Source organism: Leuciscus leuciscus (genome assembly GCF_965113295.1).
Source record: "Leuciscus leuciscus genome assembly, chromosome: 7".
Lineage (NCBI taxonomy): Eukaryota > Metazoa > Chordata > Actinopteri > Cypriniformes > Leuciscidae > Leuciscus > Leuciscus leuciscus.
Genome location: NC_138731.1, coordinates 34,931,594 through 34,950,476, shown reverse-complemented (window position 1 = coordinate 34,950,476; position 18,883 = coordinate 34,931,594). Strand labels below are relative to the sequence as shown.

General features: G+C 36.8%; 1 protein-coding gene across 1 annotated transcript in view; it reads right to left on the bottom strand.

The window, feature by feature from the left end:
• slc49a4 (solute carrier family 49 member 4) overlaps positions 1 to 18,834 on the bottom strand; it is a 45,321-nt gene extending 26,487 nt beyond the window's left edge. Inside the window, exons 1-4 of the mRNA XM_082175960.1 lie at positions 18,399 to 18,834; positions 14,756 to 14,849; positions 6,790 to 7,064; positions 3,890 to 4,019 (exon numbers count right to left, since the gene is read on the bottom strand). Of these exons, the coding sequence (XP_082032086.1) occupies positions 3,890 to 4,019; positions 6,790 to 7,064; positions 14,756 to 14,849; positions 18,399 to 18,696 (797 nt within the window). The 5' untranslated portion in view covers positions 18,697 to 18,834. The remainder of the gene's footprint in view (positions 1 to 3,889; positions 4,020 to 6,789; positions 7,065 to 14,755; positions 14,850 to 18,398) is intronic.
• Positions 18,835 to 18,883: the final 49 nt, after the last annotated feature.

Here is an 18,883-nt window from a genome sequence, read left to right as displayed (position 1 = left end):
GACACTGCAGTGCACATTTGAGTCAACATAATAATACAACTTTCATCTGCACAAAATTAACTTGAAATTTACATGCTAATCCAATTGCCATTTTAGTCAGAGTAACACTGACTACTTTAATGAATATGACATGATAATGAATTGATTAAATAAAAAAACCTATAAAAAATATAGAGGTTATTTTTAAATTATTGAGGTCCTGCAGAAACTGAAAAAATGCCACTGAGAATATGCAATGTTAACAGACAGCTTGCTTAAGGTAATATACCTTGATATTAAGAGTTTTGCCAAGTAGGAATTGTTTTAAACATCTAATTAAATCTAACTGACCCACTGGGCAAAGCTATGCATAAAATCAGTATCTGCATGTTTTTAATAAATCATATATCTGTAGGGCACAGCTGAAATACTTTACTCTTTCATAGCAGTATCTATAAGACTCGCTAACAAGTATTACATGCCAACAAATCCTTCTTGAAGCTAAGCAACAACAAAGTTGCTCTAAGCATTAATACAAGCACAGTGCATGGTTTAGTGTACTGTCAATTTTGTGGTAATCCTGCCCTGATACAAAAATCCCTTGCTTATGAGGGATGCTTTTTCTTCATGTATTAGCATTTTTATGAGCATCTATCCAGTCACAGGATTGCTGTAGTCAAGACTGAAACAGGTCGAGAATCCCTTTGTGTAATCTGCCTTTATGTGTTCCTTCTGGCAGGTCTCCAATCACTCCCAACCCAATTACAATCACCGGTCCTTCTTACTCGCTTCTCTACCTATTTTCCCTCAAGTGTCTCAAACAGTGTCTCCCCGACTTACCCGAGAGGAAATGTTCCCCCCATAAAACAACAAAGCATCTGGAACCAATCATGAGGGCTCTCCAAAGATGCTTTGTTTATCTTTTGAAGCGGTGTGCATTATGGAATTTACTTGTTGCAGTTTGGTTCTTAGTATTTGAGTCTCTAAGGCTGTTTTCACAGTTAGTTTGATTGAAAAAAAAAGTCTGATTGCACCATCCTCCTCCTGCCCTAGATTTGGGAAGCCATCAAGCCAGAAGGATCATTAGCTAGGTGTCATTTGTCCTTTGCCAGCTCTGTTGGGATCTAATACCGCAAAATGAAGATTTTGCAAGACACAGCTATTTTTAACACCAACACATCAACACTAATACTATTCTATCATCAATTTTACCGCAGTAATCAAACACTGGATAATGGTTCCTATAAAGGTGCTATCTATTGAGATTTTAAGTATGTGAGATTCTTTATAAAGGCTTTTTAAAGAGAAAATCTGCTATAAAAAATACGCTTTATTATAAAAAAGTGACCAGGAGGATGCAGATTAAATTATAAGTTAAAAAATGAATTGCCTATCAAATGAATGCACACGTAGTTGCTTGTAGAAAATTCGATTTGCATGTCATGCTACTCATAATTACCTCCAGGTATGAATTGTTGGATGTGAAGAAAGTTCTACCATCAACGTCCATTAACATTAAAAGGAAAGTGTGAGGAGAAATCAAAGCATGCTTTCAGTGTCTTACGGTAGCCTTGAAGAAGGCAATGGCAGAAAAAGGTGTTGATGGAGAACCCTTTCTCCCAACAGTACCCCCTTCATTAACCTCACAGCTGGGAGAGATCGATATCTATGCAGTTTTTTTTCCCCCACCAAGAGCTTATTTAGCTTATGGGATATGATGAGAAAGCCTTGCTTTCCATTCTTTGACAGATTTGGGGGAGCCATCAAGCCAGAAGGATCATCAGCTAAGTGCTATTTGTCCTTGGCAGGCCCTGTTGGGATTTAATACCCCAAGATGAGGATTTTGCAAGACATGGTCATTTTTAACACACATTTCATAAATACTAATACAATTCTATCATCACAGTTAGCGCAGTAATCAAATGCTGGATAATGATTCTCGTGAAAGAAGAATGAAATAATGATGCTCTCCGCAACAAACAAATCAGGCTTAAAAACGTTGAAGCTTTACCAAGTCAGGTGAGCCAGGGACTTAGGAGTTCAGAAACGAGGGTGAAATACAATCATGGTCTGTATCCAATGAACTGTCCCTATAGACTAGCTGTTCTACAAAGCTCTACCAATCTGCTGCTTCATTCAGATACAAATGTGAAACGGCTACTGGAACTCTGCCTATCGGAGGGACTCCAGACAGCATTACAGTCTCCGTCCATTCATGTTTGTTCTTCTCTTTGTGAGTGGGAAAGTTCTGGCGTTCCTCGGAGGGGGTCGAACTGCAGACTCACTGCAAAAGTGGAAGTTCAACAGTTCTTTCCAGTCCACACATTTCAGCCAATTTCTCTAGTGTTGGTGTGAGAACACATTCAAAGCAGGGATGGCTTCCTCTGATCTATGAATATCAACCTCCCCAGGCATTGCGGGTGAGACTACATCAAGAGGGTTCTGACTAGCTGTAAAAATGCCACTGTGGTCACACTGGCCTTGATGGGCTTTCACTGGGTTTCTAAATGTACAGATTAAGATGTTCTATTAATTAAGGATGGTCAGAATGTGACATCATAAGGCTTGGTAATTAATCTGCAGGGAGAGGATCTTGTCTTTGATGTGTATTAAATGACAACTGCAGCATATGGTGAGTGACAAGACCCTGTTCATTAAGATTCTCTTTTGTAAAAGCAATAGTAACATTTCAAAGACCTTGCTGAGATCAGGGAGACAGTATGTGGAAGTTACAAAAGGCATAAAATAACAGATGTCCATTTTTATGTCCATATGCAGATATACCCAGTGCAAAATCTCTTTTGAATGGCAATGAGGAACACTGATATTCATGCTCTAAATCCATTTTCAAATACAGTAAATATTGTATTTAGGTCTTTTCAAATACAATATTTTCATTTGGATTTTTAAAGGGCCAGTTCACCCTAAATTATTATCTTTTTTTTAATTTTTTTTATATGTATTTGATTTGCTTTTACTGTCTGTAGCGCTTGGGGTTTTAGAAAAGCGCATTATAAATAAAATATATTATTATTATTATCATCAATTAATTCTTAATTATGCCATTGCGAATCAGCTGGATTGATCAGACTGATGGTTCATCCTGAGAAGAACACAAAAGCAGATTTTTTGCAGAATATTGCCCAGTTGCTCTTTTCCATAGTACATTTAGTGATTCAAGCCGCTGATTTGTGAAATATACAGTACCATTCAAAAGTTTGGGATCAGGGAGTTTTTTTTCCTGAAATATATTCATTCTTTTATTTAGCAAGGATGCAGTAAATTGATCACAAGTGACAGTAAAGACTTACATAGTTATAAAAATTGTTATTTGTTGTTCTTTTGAACTTCCTATTTATCAAAGTTTCCACAACAATTTTAAGCAGCATCGTGTAACTGTGTTAAGAAACGTTTCTTGAGCACCAAATCAGCATATTAGAATGATATCTGATGAAACATGTGACATAAGTAATGGCTGCTGAAAATTGCTGCTTTTTTCATTGATAGGAATACAATTACATTTATTTTGTAAAAAATTATAATAAAAAAATGCTAAAGACATTATAAATGCAGCCCTAGTGAGCATAAGAGACTTCTTTTTAAATACATTAAATATCTTACCAATCCCAAACGTTTAAACATTAGTGTATTCGAACCTTTCTAAACCTGCTCTGTGTGAAACAGATCAAAGTTATTATTCAAAAAAAATTACCAATATACTGTTTTCAGTGCATCTGCATTTTAACCTAAGGTGATGCGACAGACACAAGAACCAATTAAGTTTGTGCAGTTTGTTAAGTGTAGAAGACTTTTTTCGGTTGAACAATTCCTACTTCCAAACCTCCATTCTTTAACAATTCTCTCTTCAAAACAGTTGAATCAGTCTAGTCAAGAAGGATCAGCATTATACCTCAGCAGCCTGCAGATGCTGCTCCTGTAGCTGAGACGTTGGCTAGCCGCTGCCACGCTAGGAGGGATGGGCGGCCTAGACGGGAAGTAGAACAGCACAGCCACGAAAAGTGCTGCAATCATCCCAAACTCTGCAAGTTCACAAAAACACACAACATTTACCATGCGGCCACAGTGTCAACATCAAATCTCTCAAAGATTTTACGGATTCAGACTTAATCTATCTCTGGTAATTAGAACAAGAGCTTAACGCGTCTGGCATTTCAGTGCAATTTTCAGATACTAAATTCAAATTAATGAGAGAGAGAGAGAGAGTAGCATCCAAACCAACATCATTAACGGTCATTAGATGGCTCACATTAATCTAGAGTTAACCATGAGTCTAGCAGATTTATTACAATTCTGTAGAGGGAGGAAATGCACAATGAAACAACTGATCAGCTCATTAACCCTAGTCCACGAAAAGCTCCTTCTTTCCAACGAGCTTATCCAGGGCTGGAATTTGTGACGGTGTGACCAAGTTCAGTATTGGCACTGCTGTAGCCAAGAAAAAACCTGTTGGCACACAGTATTGCAAAACCAGATGCACTGTCTCTGCCAGCATAGGATTCAGGTTGAGTTCCTAAATTTTGTGTCCTCCTGGGCGCTGTCGACATGATAAAATAAGTGCAGTTTCCTTGGACAGATCCCACTTTTATTCAGCTAGTTAATTTCTACAGTATCGTTTCTATAAATCTGTTCGTTCTGTCATAAAGTACAGATTTATCAAGCAAATTTAACATCACAGTAATATTAAAGCTGCCGTCGGCAACATTTTTTTGATCATATTCAGTGAAATTGACACTATAATCCGACAGAAAAAACATAAATAAGGTGGTTTTAGAAAAAAAACCGAGCTTCTAACTCCACCTGGAGCGTGTTATTTGTTTTGCAAAAATCCAGCGCTCCCGCTTCATCAGGTTCAATCAGCGCAGGGGGGTGTGAGATCTGACTGTCAATCACAGGTCGTGCACACGCCACAGATCCCCCCTCACTCACGCACGTTAATATCACATGCACACGCCACGCCTGAAGTTCGCCTGGAGATTGCATGAAGCGTGATGGCGGAGAGAAAATCTACTAACAAGCTTCCAATTCCTCGGTTATTATTATCTATGGATAGATTAGCCAGGGCAGCCTACCACCGAGTCCATGGTGTTGATAGATGCTGAAGAGACGGACGCGTTCACAGAAAATCAGGTACACACGCACAGTGACGCACTGACGAGCACGACCTCGATGGGAGGGTGCTCGCTGGTAGTGGGGAGGGGCATGAGAGTTGTAAACATTCAACATTTTGGCTAATCGACCCAATCTGCCAGACTTGCCGACGGCAGCTTTAAGATATACACTACTATTTTGTTAAGTTTGGGGGGGGGGGGGGGGGGAGTAAGATTTTATGAAATAAATGTATACGTTTATTCAGCAAAGACACATTAATTTGATCAAGAGTGACAGAAAAAACATTTATAATGTTGCAAAAGATTTCTATTTCAAATAAAAGCTTTTCTATTTATCAAAGAATTAAAACAATAAAATAAATGCTTCATAGTTTCCACAAAAACATTAATATTAGTATTTTTAAATGTGATTAATAACAAGAAAATATAGTTGCAAGCAGCAATTTAGGGGCCAAGCACCACAGAGGCTAAAAATCAAGGCATGGAGCATCAGACCAACTGCAAAAATGAGTAAAGACATTTGGAGATGATATTATGCAAAATGGTTGAAAAGCCATACAATAATTTGTAATGTGCCATTATTACATATTACTTTTGGCCAATAGGTTTTGCTGATACCAAACTGATCTGGTGTGGTCAGTTTTGGGTGACAATTACACACATAAATGCTGATGTCAATATAAAAAACAGCCTCAGATGCAGTTTGGCAATATGCCATCAAATTTGTTGATGCGGTACACAAAAACAATTTCGTCTAACGACACGAAATCTAAAACATTATGCCAGCATGGGCTGAAGATGTTCCAACTCGAATTTGGTGAAAATCAGACAAACTGTCTAAGAGGAGCTTAAAAAAAGTAGGTTTTTAAAGAAAAAAACAATGGTGGACAGGAAGTTCGGCAGACAATGGCAAATTTGGCATATGTTCTCGGCATGACCTAAAGAATCTATGAAGACCAATTTCATTTCAATAGGCAAAATTAATCAAGCTATTAGCATTTTTTTTAAATATCATAATTTTTTACCACAAGGTGGCGCTACTCAACTTTTTCAGTACCTTCAGGGCATGGTGCCGATGACACTTACCAAATTTCGTAAAAATACGCCAATGCATTTGTAAAATATAGAATTTTATGACAAAATTCGAAATGGCCAACACACAAAATGGCCGTTATCTATAAATTGGGAATCATTCGACTCAGCATGCAGCACAGAATCTTAAGAGTTTTTCTTCTTCAAGGAGTGTGTCAAAATCCAGTGCATGTGGCTGCATCTTTTATGCCCAATGTTGCAGTAAGTGTCACAATGACCTCTAAACTACCAGCAAATCAATGTCTTTTTTGTGTACGAAGGCAACATCTTTCAACAGACACAAAGTATCAATCTATTATTGGTAAAATGTATCTCTCTCTAGCTCTCTCTCTCTCTCTAAATGTTTTAATTTTCTGAATCAGTTAAGCAGAACAATGCTAGGCAATCTTTATGGCGAGGTGAACGCAAACTACATTAAGACGCTTGATTGTGGTATTTGGAGAGCCAATGGATGGCTTTCTTGTGATTGCTTTTCTGTTTGGCAAATGCTTAAAATAATTTAATATTGATTCAGAATGAATGCTGTTGCTGGATTGTCAGCTGACAACGCCGTACCTGTGTAACGAACAAACTGCTGAATGCACTGTACCTGCATAAAGAACAAACTGTATCCTGTCTCCTATGTGGTTTTGGGTCCAGTAGATGGTACTTGTGCTTCCCAATTTCTCAGTGTCATTGGGTGCAGGGACAGCTAATGGACCAATCAGAAAGGAGCAGGCTGACCCCAGGTAGCCAATAAGTGATGCAATAGCGGTGGCTGTAGCCCTCTGATCAGGAGCAAACCAAGTAGTAGACAGGAGAGGGCCGGCACTCATAATGGTAGGACCAGCTAAACCATTTAAAAGTTGACCACCATGAATCAACCTGTAGATTTGAAGAAGAAAAAAGACACAATGAGTACAATATATTTTTTACAATTTAAAACAAATAAAGAAAATATGGGTGTGCTTTTTCCTATAAAAGTCACAGTCACAATGCTATATTGCACAATGCTGGATTTCCAGGGCATTGCTATGTGTTGATTAAGTGATCTGAGAATTTGTAGGATGTTTCTATGCAGTAGCTAGGGTTTTCTGGGCGGTTGTTTCCTGGCCCAAGTCAAAAAAGGCCCATCAAGCATCTATGATATTTTTTTTTCTATATAGCTAGTTTCCTTGCTCAAATCAATGCAAGTCAGACAAATGTCTGAGAAAACATGTAACTATTAACCATTTACATTAAAAAACGGTTACAAATGCAATCACCTGAGTTTAGTTGGTTTCTAAACACAAATTACTGCACTCCTCCATGTCTATCAGAGTTGAGGTTTGATAGCAGGGGAAACAAAAGAGCTTTATCTGTGAGACAGAATGACTGAATCCCAGTGGGGTGACTTGTGATAGCCTAACTGCCTGAGTAAACACTGCAGTGCTTGTCTCCAGAATAGATCTTCAGCATTGACGAAGATGGAGAGTGACTAAAACACTTTTCCATTTTCTACAGCCCAGACGCACACAAAACCAGACCGAGATGTTCTTTTACCTTCATGGTAATCACTGTCATAAAGATGAAAAGGTTTCTTGTGTCAAGTTTTTTTTCTAGTTTCTCCCAAGCAATTGTCAAACTGAACAAAAAAAGGTCTATTCTTGTGTTCATGAAGATGTGAAGTTCTTCACTACGGCTTGTGAAAGAGTGTCTGAGGGACGGTAAAAAAAAACCTAAAGATGTGGAGAATTGATAGTATACTTTAAAACCAGCTCACAATCGCATTTGGTTTGGCCAGAACACATCATATACAACATTTAAACAGCCCTTTATAGGCTCTTGAACCTTACAGTCCACAAAAGATTTGGTTTAAACTAAGTCATTGATCATGCAATGCTCTCCTCAATCCCCAATCAAATATTGTGTGAAAGCTCCCTCGACTATTTTTCCCTCTTTTGTTCAAGCATGTTGACATCTGATTCTGCAGAAAGGTGTTTATGCATTCCTATAGCATGCTTCTTGACTGACATTAGCTCCTGTGACACTATATTCATGCTAAAGCCTGTGCTCTTCCCTGTAATGAAACGGACCAGAGTGCACTGTGGGATTTTTTTTTCCTGAATAAGAAGAAGTGGTCTACATTTGCATTGATTGCAATCATTGTGAGACCTCTCACGTAGCTCATAATTGGATCGTAGATTATTCTAAATCCTACACCTTGAGCCGATCATTATTATGACATTACGATTGTCAATTACGGTTGGAAACAATGAGAATTCTGGAACAAAGAATGACTACAGATATTGTCTACTACATCAAGGCCACCGAATTCCAATCTAAAGCTTATCAGCCTTTAGAGGAGAGGAAAAAAACATTATTGATGTGTTAAGGCTATGTATCTAATCAAGTTCTACAGGATTTTGGTGCAAACAGAACGGTAACTTGACAGCGACAATTCAAGGTCACCTCAATTCAAGTGAAAGCTCTCCTCAAAAGTTTCCCTAAAAATTCTGATTTCAGATGTGCGCCTCTTTGTGAATGTTAGAAGGGTATATTTAAATAATTTAGCTCATATTGCTTTAGAACAAATCATCATTTCTATTAATTTTCCACTGAATTATGCAATCTGGTGAGAATATTCGCTTTCAGTGCTGTCGCCTTGTATTCTCAGTTCCCTGATCGCTGTTATGACTCAGAGGAAGATTATTACAAGCAATCATTGGTGGTTTACAGTGAGTTGAGTAGCGTAGTATTTATATCATCAATTGTCATGTGTAGCTTGATGCTAATTGTATCTATAATTCACCTGTTACCCATATATGATTATATTAGGGATGGGACGGTATGAACATTTCATATCACGATAATAGTGACCAAAATTATCATGATTATCAATATTATCATGGTTTTGTTAAAACGAGAAGAAAGTGTTCAAAAATAACTGATGCTACACTAAAAACATTTAAACAAGTTTTATATTTATAAAATAAAACAAACAACTCTATGCACTTTTTTAAGCAAGATTATGTTCTGTGCCATTTCCTTCCTTAAAATGACCATCGTCAATAACAACGCATTATAACACAGCGTACATGTATCACAACGCACGCGCTCTCTCGCTTCATTCAAACACAACTTGCCGTCTTGCGTCTCCGTTTTCAATTGTATTGAAAATTAAATCAGAGTTGATTTGTTGTTTACTGAGTTTGATCATATTTTTGTGATCATGCAAGATTTACAACATTAATCTGCCTTCCGCCATTCCTTCTCAAATTAAAACAACATTGTGCGCTGCGCTGGCGCCAGCCTGTTGCTGGCTGGACAGGATATACAGTGAGTTATTAAAATCGCGATAATCAAACACGGTTTGAATGATAATTACATTTTAAACGATAATACTAACCGTCAGTACATTTTATCGTGGATTATAGTGAAACCGGTAATCATCCCATCCCTAGATTATATCTCATGATGTAGCCTATGTTGTCAAAATTATTCACTTTATGTGAATAATTTTGACAACATAGGCTACATCATGAGATATAATCTAGGGATGGGATGATTACCGGTTTCACTATAATCCACGATAAAATGTACTGACGGTTAGTATTATCGTTTAAAATGTAATTATCATTCAAACCGTGTTTGATTATCGCGATTTTAATAACTCAATTAAAATCTTACGATTCAAGTCGTAAGAAACTTGTTTAGTTTTCTAGAAAGCTTTTTGATAATAGGTGGGAATGTATATCAGGATCAATGGGATGTGGATGGGCAAGCCATGAAATGCCAGAGTAAAGTATGCAACAACTTGCATTTGACAATGGCGTTCTTGTCATCCAAACTAAGTAATGTCAATATTTCAGCCGCTGAATGTAAGCTTTTCCATATTACAAGCTATCTTGCTGCAATCGTGATGTCACGTGCACGAGTCATGATTTGTGAAAGTATATGAATCTAGGAATTACTGGATTGTTGGATTTCAAATCAGTAGCGGTTGAGGCAACTAAAATAATGTTGTAACAAGCTATTTTATGGATGGTAACTAATATTTTAACTGAAATCTTATTAGTAATTAGTTACACTACTTGTTACTGCAAAAAGTAGTATTTGTCTTGAACCGACCGCATCAATGAGTGACTGCAATAAAAAAATACAAAGACACTATTACTAGGAATCAAAATTTCAACATCAAATGTCATGCCACATCAATTTATCATATTGTTCTTATGAGTTCATAGTAATATTAATATATTTTAATGTTTGATTTAAGGCCAGTTGTGTTGAAATTTGTATGATTAACAATTTTAATATCATGTTGGGTCACAGCATGATGTCCTTAAGCAAAATTTGCTGAGAATCAGTGTCTATATTTCTTCTGGCGACAACCCGCTAAACCTTGATTTAGAATTAAAGAGATAAAAAGGGTGAAATGAGTCTCATGCACAGAGAAATGTAAGGGCAGCAGAGGAGTGGTAATTTAGCCTTAGATGATTCTGATATGGCATGAACAATATAAGGGAGTATTCTCTGCTTTCTTTCAAAACTGCTGGGCTAACAGGATTCGAATGCAAATTTTATAACCTCCATGAAAGTGACTGAGTAACATGTTTTATAAATGGGGTGCTTTACACTGACAAAACCAATAATGGTGCGGCCAAAATTTCAAGTCATACTAAACTAAACTAAAAGTCCAGAATAAAAGACGGACTAGGGATGATTTAAACCATACTGCCAGCCTTAAAATCACAGCCAATAAAGACATGATATAATCATGTCCTTCATTAAATCTACAGAGGGAAAGAGAAATAGTATTCAATAAAAAGACTGCCTGAAACTTCAGTTCAGTTTGGCTTGCAAGGAACATTGTGGCTCAAACCAAGTCACTCCTCCTCGCCGCCAAATACGGCCTTTAATTTGTGTGTGTCTCCTATTGGAAAACATCTGCTGCGACCACAATCACTGTTGATTTGAGAACAACAATTGACATTTGTAATCAAACGCCATTGTAAAAAAATAAAAATGTTTTGCTTTTTTCTATCATGATTGATTCTCAGCACAGAGTCATTCCGAGACCAAACCAAAGCTTCTAAATAAAGATTTAAGTTAATAAAAGTAACTGAAAAATCTGAGATATCCATGAATGGGCCTGATTAAAGAAACAGTTCACCCAGAAGTCATTGTTTACTATTCTTCTTGTCGTTCCAAACACATGCTGCTCCATAGAACACACAAAGATATACTTAGAGGAATTTGTACACTGGTCTTTGGCATTCAACCACTGTTCATATTGTTATCACATTAGTCAAGCAAAGTCTCAAGGACAAAAAACATAAAAGCAGCATAAAACTGGTCCATGTTCTGAAGCCATAAGATAACTTTGTTGGAGTAACAAACTGATTGACATTAGTACTCATTATGAACTACTGTATTCAAAAGAGAAAAATATACATAAGAAAAAATATATAAATATAATAATAATAATAATAATAATAAACAATGAACAACATTTGTGGGTGATTTTGGTTTCATTTAAACAAAATGTATTCTATTTGATAAAAAAACAAAAAAAACATGCTTCCAATATAAGCCGTCTAAACTGAGCTAACTGATATCTGATGTTGTTCAATTTACCCTTAAACCATGAACTCTAAAACAAAACAGCACATTCAGATCAGAACGAATCTTTCTAGTGTGGCATATCAATGATTACCATCAGTCACATGCTAGATCACTTGATATGCAAGATGGTTACATTTTAGTGAGACCTTTTTACAGTTTATTAATGCAAGTGCTGACACCTAGTGGTAGCTCAATTCACAGCAGAAGTCTCACCACGCCATGATGCAGGTGTATGGCCTCCTACCTAACACCTTTTAAGTGTCTGTGACCTGAGCTTAACCAGAGGCTTTCAGTAGCACTCCATAATCCCAGCTTTTATAGTTGCAACAAACGTATCTAATGACTAAGGCAGTGTTTAACTCTCAAATGAAGCAGTGTGCAAGTTATGGGGTCTAGGCTGTTTACACACGGATCGGAATTTGTTGCACACATGTAAAAAAAAAAAATTTGCATCCTTTCTGAGCCACTTTCAAATGTTGTTTTAAATCAGATCTACACATCCGACATCAGGATATCTGACCTACTTCTAAACACGTATATCCGATTTCCCTTGGAATTCCAAGCCACCACAAGGCCAGGGCAACACGTTTGCCCACAAAGATAGCTTTTTAATGTTGTTTTTTGGGGCAGACATGCCTACATGAGCTCGCACTAAAACTCACAGTGGAAACAGGAGCATAGAAACTGGTTCTTAACCTCTGTCCCATGAATTTTATAAATAAAACAACCAACAGAATATTTCATTTTATTTAGGGCAGGGATTAATGTACACAGATATCGGATATCAGTTGTGTCTAAAGTGAATGTAAAAAGGATGGACAAAAATAAATACAGTTTAACAGTTCTACCAACTGCTAATTTTAATAAAGCCTACATGTGAGATTTAATCATTATTACACAGAGAGAAGACAGTCTACTTAATTTTTGCTGATGGTGTAAACTGTAAATGTATTTAAACAATACATCATTAGCTGTACTGGCCATCTAAAATATATAACACACGACAGAGTCAATTCACTTTGTATGAATCAATAGACTCAACACATTAAGTGCCCCCGTGTTGAAATCAGCCATTACATTAACAGTCACTTCAGGCAATAGCTGCTTGCAATGTATCTTTGTGTTTAAATGTGCTTGTGATACAATATATAAATATATAAAACGATCAACATAACCTCTGCTTTCTCTCTCTCTCATGTAACCGTCCTAAAAAGCTTTTCCTGTTATATCAAGCAAATACACAATTTCAGATTATATAACTGAGAAGGTCAATGTGTCACTATCTGTTCCAGTTTTGTAGGAGCTGTGAAACTAAGCTACATAGCCTTATTTCATCCAAGTAACTAATCAGCAAACATAAAAAATAAGAATTATCATAATGTTAAGTTGAAAAAGAATGTACTTGTTTGGAAATTGTCCTTTCTAACTACACACGTTTATCCGATGCTTTAATAAAAATGGGAAATAACATAAATCAGATACAGATAAGAGAGAGTGTCAATCTGCATTATAGTGTATTTTCAGCAGTCCACAACCAGACCCAACTTCTCTAAATTCAATGAATGAATAATATTCTATATTCCTCAATAAAAAATATGATTTATGATCATTGATGTCTTATAATGTAGTTTTGTATTGTCAGTTTTTAAAATTTAAATAGCCATTCTAACAAAGTTACATGCACCCAACGTGATTTAAATAAACTTGCTTAAATGTCCATTGGAGTGTAGTTAGCTCTTTGTCAAAACTAATAATAATAAAAAAGGTTTGTTTCCTTTTCTCGCAAGTGCAATGAGAAGTTTGCTATAGTTATTTCTTTATGTGCTGATGTTAGCCATGTGTGAATGAAAAAGCTTAAAGAGATAAGGAGCGAGAGAAAATGGAAAGAGGACACAAAGCACAGTAGAGGACAGGAACATTCAATTTTACAGGTAAAAGAATCCTAATCTAAAGCAAACAGAGCACAGTCGTCCTGTTAGAGTGTGCCACCACTATGTATTTAAACAAATGAAAAGGTCACATCTTTAAAGTGGTACAACCATGCAGCAGTAACCTGCACTTTTGCCAATGAATAACACACTTTCACTTATGTGTGGCGGCGCATTTCAAGTTGGCATATTGTGAAAAATACATTTATTATTGTTAAATTGTATTTATATATTGGCCACACTGCTTTCTAGACAGCAGTATTGAACTGATGAAATGAACAATCGGTTGACAGCTACATCTAACCACACAAATACAGCTAGATCACAAAAGCCATAATTATACCAAAATAAATAAATAATGGTATTCAAGGCATAAAACACAGGCTGTCAACACTATTTATTTAGATGTGCTAATTTAGACCTCAAACAGCCACATACACAAGTACAAATGACCAATAAAATGTGCCATAACCTAAAGAAAACTTGAGAAAGACAGGACAACATTGTCCGCTACAGCATAAAAAAAAATACTACAGCATCAACATTTTCTAAAGAACCTTTAAAGTTGCGATGTAACGAAAATATTGTGATATACATCCAAGTGAAATATAGGGCGGGAATTGCTTTCATCCATCCAAGTCTGGCATATGTACCAGATAGAAGTGTGTCATTTCACCAGAAGATCAGGTTATGAGATTCTGATTAAAATTACGAGGTCAAGTAAATGAAACATATGAATTGATCACAATAAGATCATTAAGATGATATCTATTTAGAAAATAGATATGGAAATGTTCCCTTTCATGCTGCCAAAACAATGTGCATATTGTAATAAAAGCACTTACAATGTTGGGAAATTCAAGATGTTTGGAAAGTAATCTCAGATCTTCTCATGAATGATCTCATTGGGAAATGAGGAATTGCATAATTATGCAAGTGATGATGAGGAACCAACATATAGTGAAAGCAGGTTTGGCTAAGCAGAGTTTTTTGTTGAATAAAAGATGCTTCATATAGTGTAACTTATTGTGTGAGTCTTACCAGCGTCTGTAGTGCAGGTCTTTGAGGGGCACACTTCGAAGCGCTGCGCCCAGCACCATGAAGAACGCTGACAGCAGCAGAGATGCTCGCAAACCTTTGGCACAAGACAGAGAAGAAGGAAAGAAGACATATCAGGTTTTGATGCATTGAAACATTAGCCACTGTTCTCTTTTATTATTGTTGTTCGGAAGACTGTGCAATGATGTAGTTTCCTGACAGTGGGCAGTGTTAGGGGTGGGACTGAAGGCGGTTACTGAGTAGTTCTGACATAACATTTATACGGAAGTCACAACGGCTCGTGAAAAGGCACAGCTACTTTATGCTGGCTGTGTGCATTTGTCTGTGGATTGACTGTTTTGAAACTAGTGGTAGTTTCATAGCCCCTAGACCTCTGTTATCATGAAAAACGCCAGGAAATTTCAGTTTTGACAATATGGGACCTTTAATTAGCCTAACTGATGAGATTAGTTGTTAATGTAGATCCATCTCCGAGACACTGGCAAATTATGCAGGCTTATCTTGAAGATATTAGGATTAGGAAATCAGAGAAGATGAGAATTTTTGATGGTTTTTTTTTTTAACCATCAAAAATAATTAAATATGATTTATTGGTGACAAAACAAAACTGTTTTTCCAGGATGCATAATGAAAAGCATTTTCCTGGATTCATGAAACATGAACTTTACAACTGTCTTTGAGTTTAATATAGAAACTGCGAACTGTGGTTTTTGGCAGACATGGTTTTCACAGCCTGTGGCAATTGCTTTCGTGTTGAGTACAAAAGGGAAGGTGAAATGCTCCCATTCAGGATAAAGAGTGAAAATGTGGTTGAAACCATTTTCCATCATATATTTACAAAAGAACATGCACTTTCTTTTCAAATATACCAAATAACGTGTGTTAATGTGTTAATAAACCGAACTGAAATGTCGACTAGTCAAGTCACCTTTATTTATATAGCGCTTTTTACAATACAGATTGTATCAAAGCAGCTTCACAGTGATAACATGAAAATAATACAACAAAGTTTGTAAGGTAGATCAATAATATTGTTGAATATTAAATGTCCCCAACTAAGCAAGCCAAAAGCCAAGGCGACAGTGACAAGGAACCAAAACTCCATCAGGTGACAGAGTGGAGAAAAAAACCTTGGGAGAAACCATGGCTTAGTCTGGGCCAGTTCTCCTCTGGCCAAATGAGCGAACAGTGTATGATTATGATTCAGGCAGCATATAGGTCAGAAGTCAGATTGGATCAGAACATTCAGAATATTGATCCAGTTCCATCTGGTTGGAAGTCGGAGTCATCCAGCCGGAGACTAGGTGTATAAGCTAATGAATGAGGTGTAAACACGGCGAAACTGAGAGCTGAAGACATTTGTTTGACATTATCAAGTCTTTGAGATATCTGAAAATGCACCTTATTTCCAGGTAAGATAAAGTGAAAGGCAGTGGGGACGTTTTAAAAACAAAAGCTTTCTGTCCTGTTTGACCAAACGCTCTTTTCCAAATGCAAACCACATGAGTGTTATTTGAGGAAGGCTCGAAAATGTCATTTTCAAGGCTCAAAAACAGATTCCTCACACAATGATTCTTATGTTAAAGGGACAGTTCACTCAACATTATTTACTCCCCTTCATGTCCTTTGAAACCAGAATACTGATATTTTTTATGTGAAACGTAATCTTTATGTAACTATTACCATATAAGGATACGTCCATGTAATAAACACCATACGTCTATTGCTGCATTCACGCCATGTCGAAATTAACGTTGTCTCAAAATGACAACGTGACATTATATTCAGAACTGTTTACATACTCAAAATGATGTGTTTCTATGGCACCACTATCAACGCCTAAATGAATCTGGTACAGCAGTCATAGCTCTCAGACAATTCCAATCTTACGAGCTGTAACCACGAGGTCTACGAGGACATGATCGCTTTTTACAGGTTAAAATCACGTAATTGCGGTAATTACGACATGGTGTGAATGAACCTTTTATAACATTTGAAGTCATACGCTAACTTTGTGTGAGGAAAAGATTGAAATCAAAGCTGTTGTCTTCTTCCCTGCAGAAGTTCTAAAACCATTTGTGTTTTTATTCAGAATCATTCAGAACACATGGTTTAAGTTCTTGTTCTTAGAGGTTTTCTGTGCTTTTTGTCAGCAATATCTTTGGAGGGCTGAAATCATTGACCGAAACGATTTGCTCTTCTTCAATGAGTTTTGACTGTGTCAGCGTCTATTTTGTGCACACAACATGAATAAGTTACAAAAGGTACACGTGTTAGCAGTGTAGACACACTTCACTGTGACCAACAATGATGCTAGCTTAGAGTAGCAGCAATGTGTAAAATGTATTCATTTGAAATATCGAAAATGGCTTTACTTTACTACGACTGGTTTATCACCAATGAACAATGCACTGAACAGCATACTGATTTGAAATACCCAATGACTAAATTTATTCAGCGGTTTCAGTTTTTGGTTCAATTAAAACTGGTTTCGGGAAAAAATTATTTTGGTGCATCACTATAATTTTCATCTTTGGGTGAGCTCAGTGTTTATTACAAGTGTTCCTTCAGATGGCTCCTGACCAACTTGATTTTTGGTGTAGAATCCATCATTTTAATTTGTATGAATAACAGAAACAAATTTAGGTTCAATATTTGCCTATATCTTGGCAAACAGGGGCTCCCCTCAAAATATCTAATTTGAAGTTTATGAATTATCAGAAAAAGGAATTGAGATTCTATAATGTGAAGGTTTCCTAAAAATGAACAAACAATATGAAGAACATGATAGGACATAATCAACCTCCATTTTACTGTTATATATTCTTAATGTCTGTTTCACATTTCATTCAATGCTTCTAAGTCTGTAATTTCATCAACTTCATTAAATTGGCATGGCAAGCATGAATACAAAAAAATGCATCTAATGACGCCAGGCTTACATGATGACTTGTGTCATATGATGTTAGGGAACTGGTTTTGTGGCCCAACACGTGACTTACTACCTTTGAATGACTATTACTTTATTTCAAATGAGGTAATGAGTCCTTATGTGTGGCATCCTGTTCAGCTAACCCACATAAAGCATTGTATAGCCTAAAACCTAATAATTCGCACCATTTTTTATTTTTCCAAAATGGTGTACTTTAAGTTACACATCTGGCCAGGCCACACCAATAGAAGTCAGTATAAAATATTCAAAAAGGTAATGTTACTTGGCTTTAACACATTTGTCAGAAATGTATGTTGTTATAAAGAACACAATGACATATAAAGAGGACAGTTGTATAAAATTCTGATTAAGGGTTTAAGGTAATTACAAATTATAGTTTGGATACGTCACCCATAAAATTGTTTGAAAGACCTCTCTGTAGTGAACAACATGCATAAAAGAGATATAAACAATTGCACAGACATCTCAAATTTGTTAAAACATAAATGTGTACATTAGACATTTAAATTATGATAGCCCTCTGGTTATTTACTAAAACACCTTCACCTTCATGTGGAATGATTCAAGACAATACATACATACATCTAAATAATGCCAAATTTATCTGTCATCATTTGTTTGTATTTACAGATATTGCTGACATGGCACTAGACAAGAAGCAAAACAACTCACCTTTCTTATCCATCAACCAAATAAACAGCAGCCAGGGCATGTAGCCCACTGGACCCCACATCACCAGCACCGCGATATCTGTCGATGAGAACTCGAACACATGTTTGGCTGAGATCTGGATCGGGCCCCAGGTGTTCCACACCAGTCCTTGCATAAAAGCCAACAATGAAAACATGGTGAGAACAAACCATCTTCTCCCATACACCCTGCTGAACACAGGCTGTGTGGTGTTTGTCGCCGGCTGGGCTGGAACCAGCAAAGGTTCCCTTTCCCCCTCGGTGCTTTCCACGGCACCCATTGAACAGACGTGGTATCACGTTTTAAAATGTCTTTGTGCTATCCAGCAACGTCTATAACATGACACGTTAAAAAACTAGGGCAGTCGCTCAATTGTCAGCTGCCCATCGAAACAAAAACAACCGATGACACTCTCAGCAGCGCTCCAAACTTTAATGCGCATGCGCTGTGTCGAGGCGGAATTGACG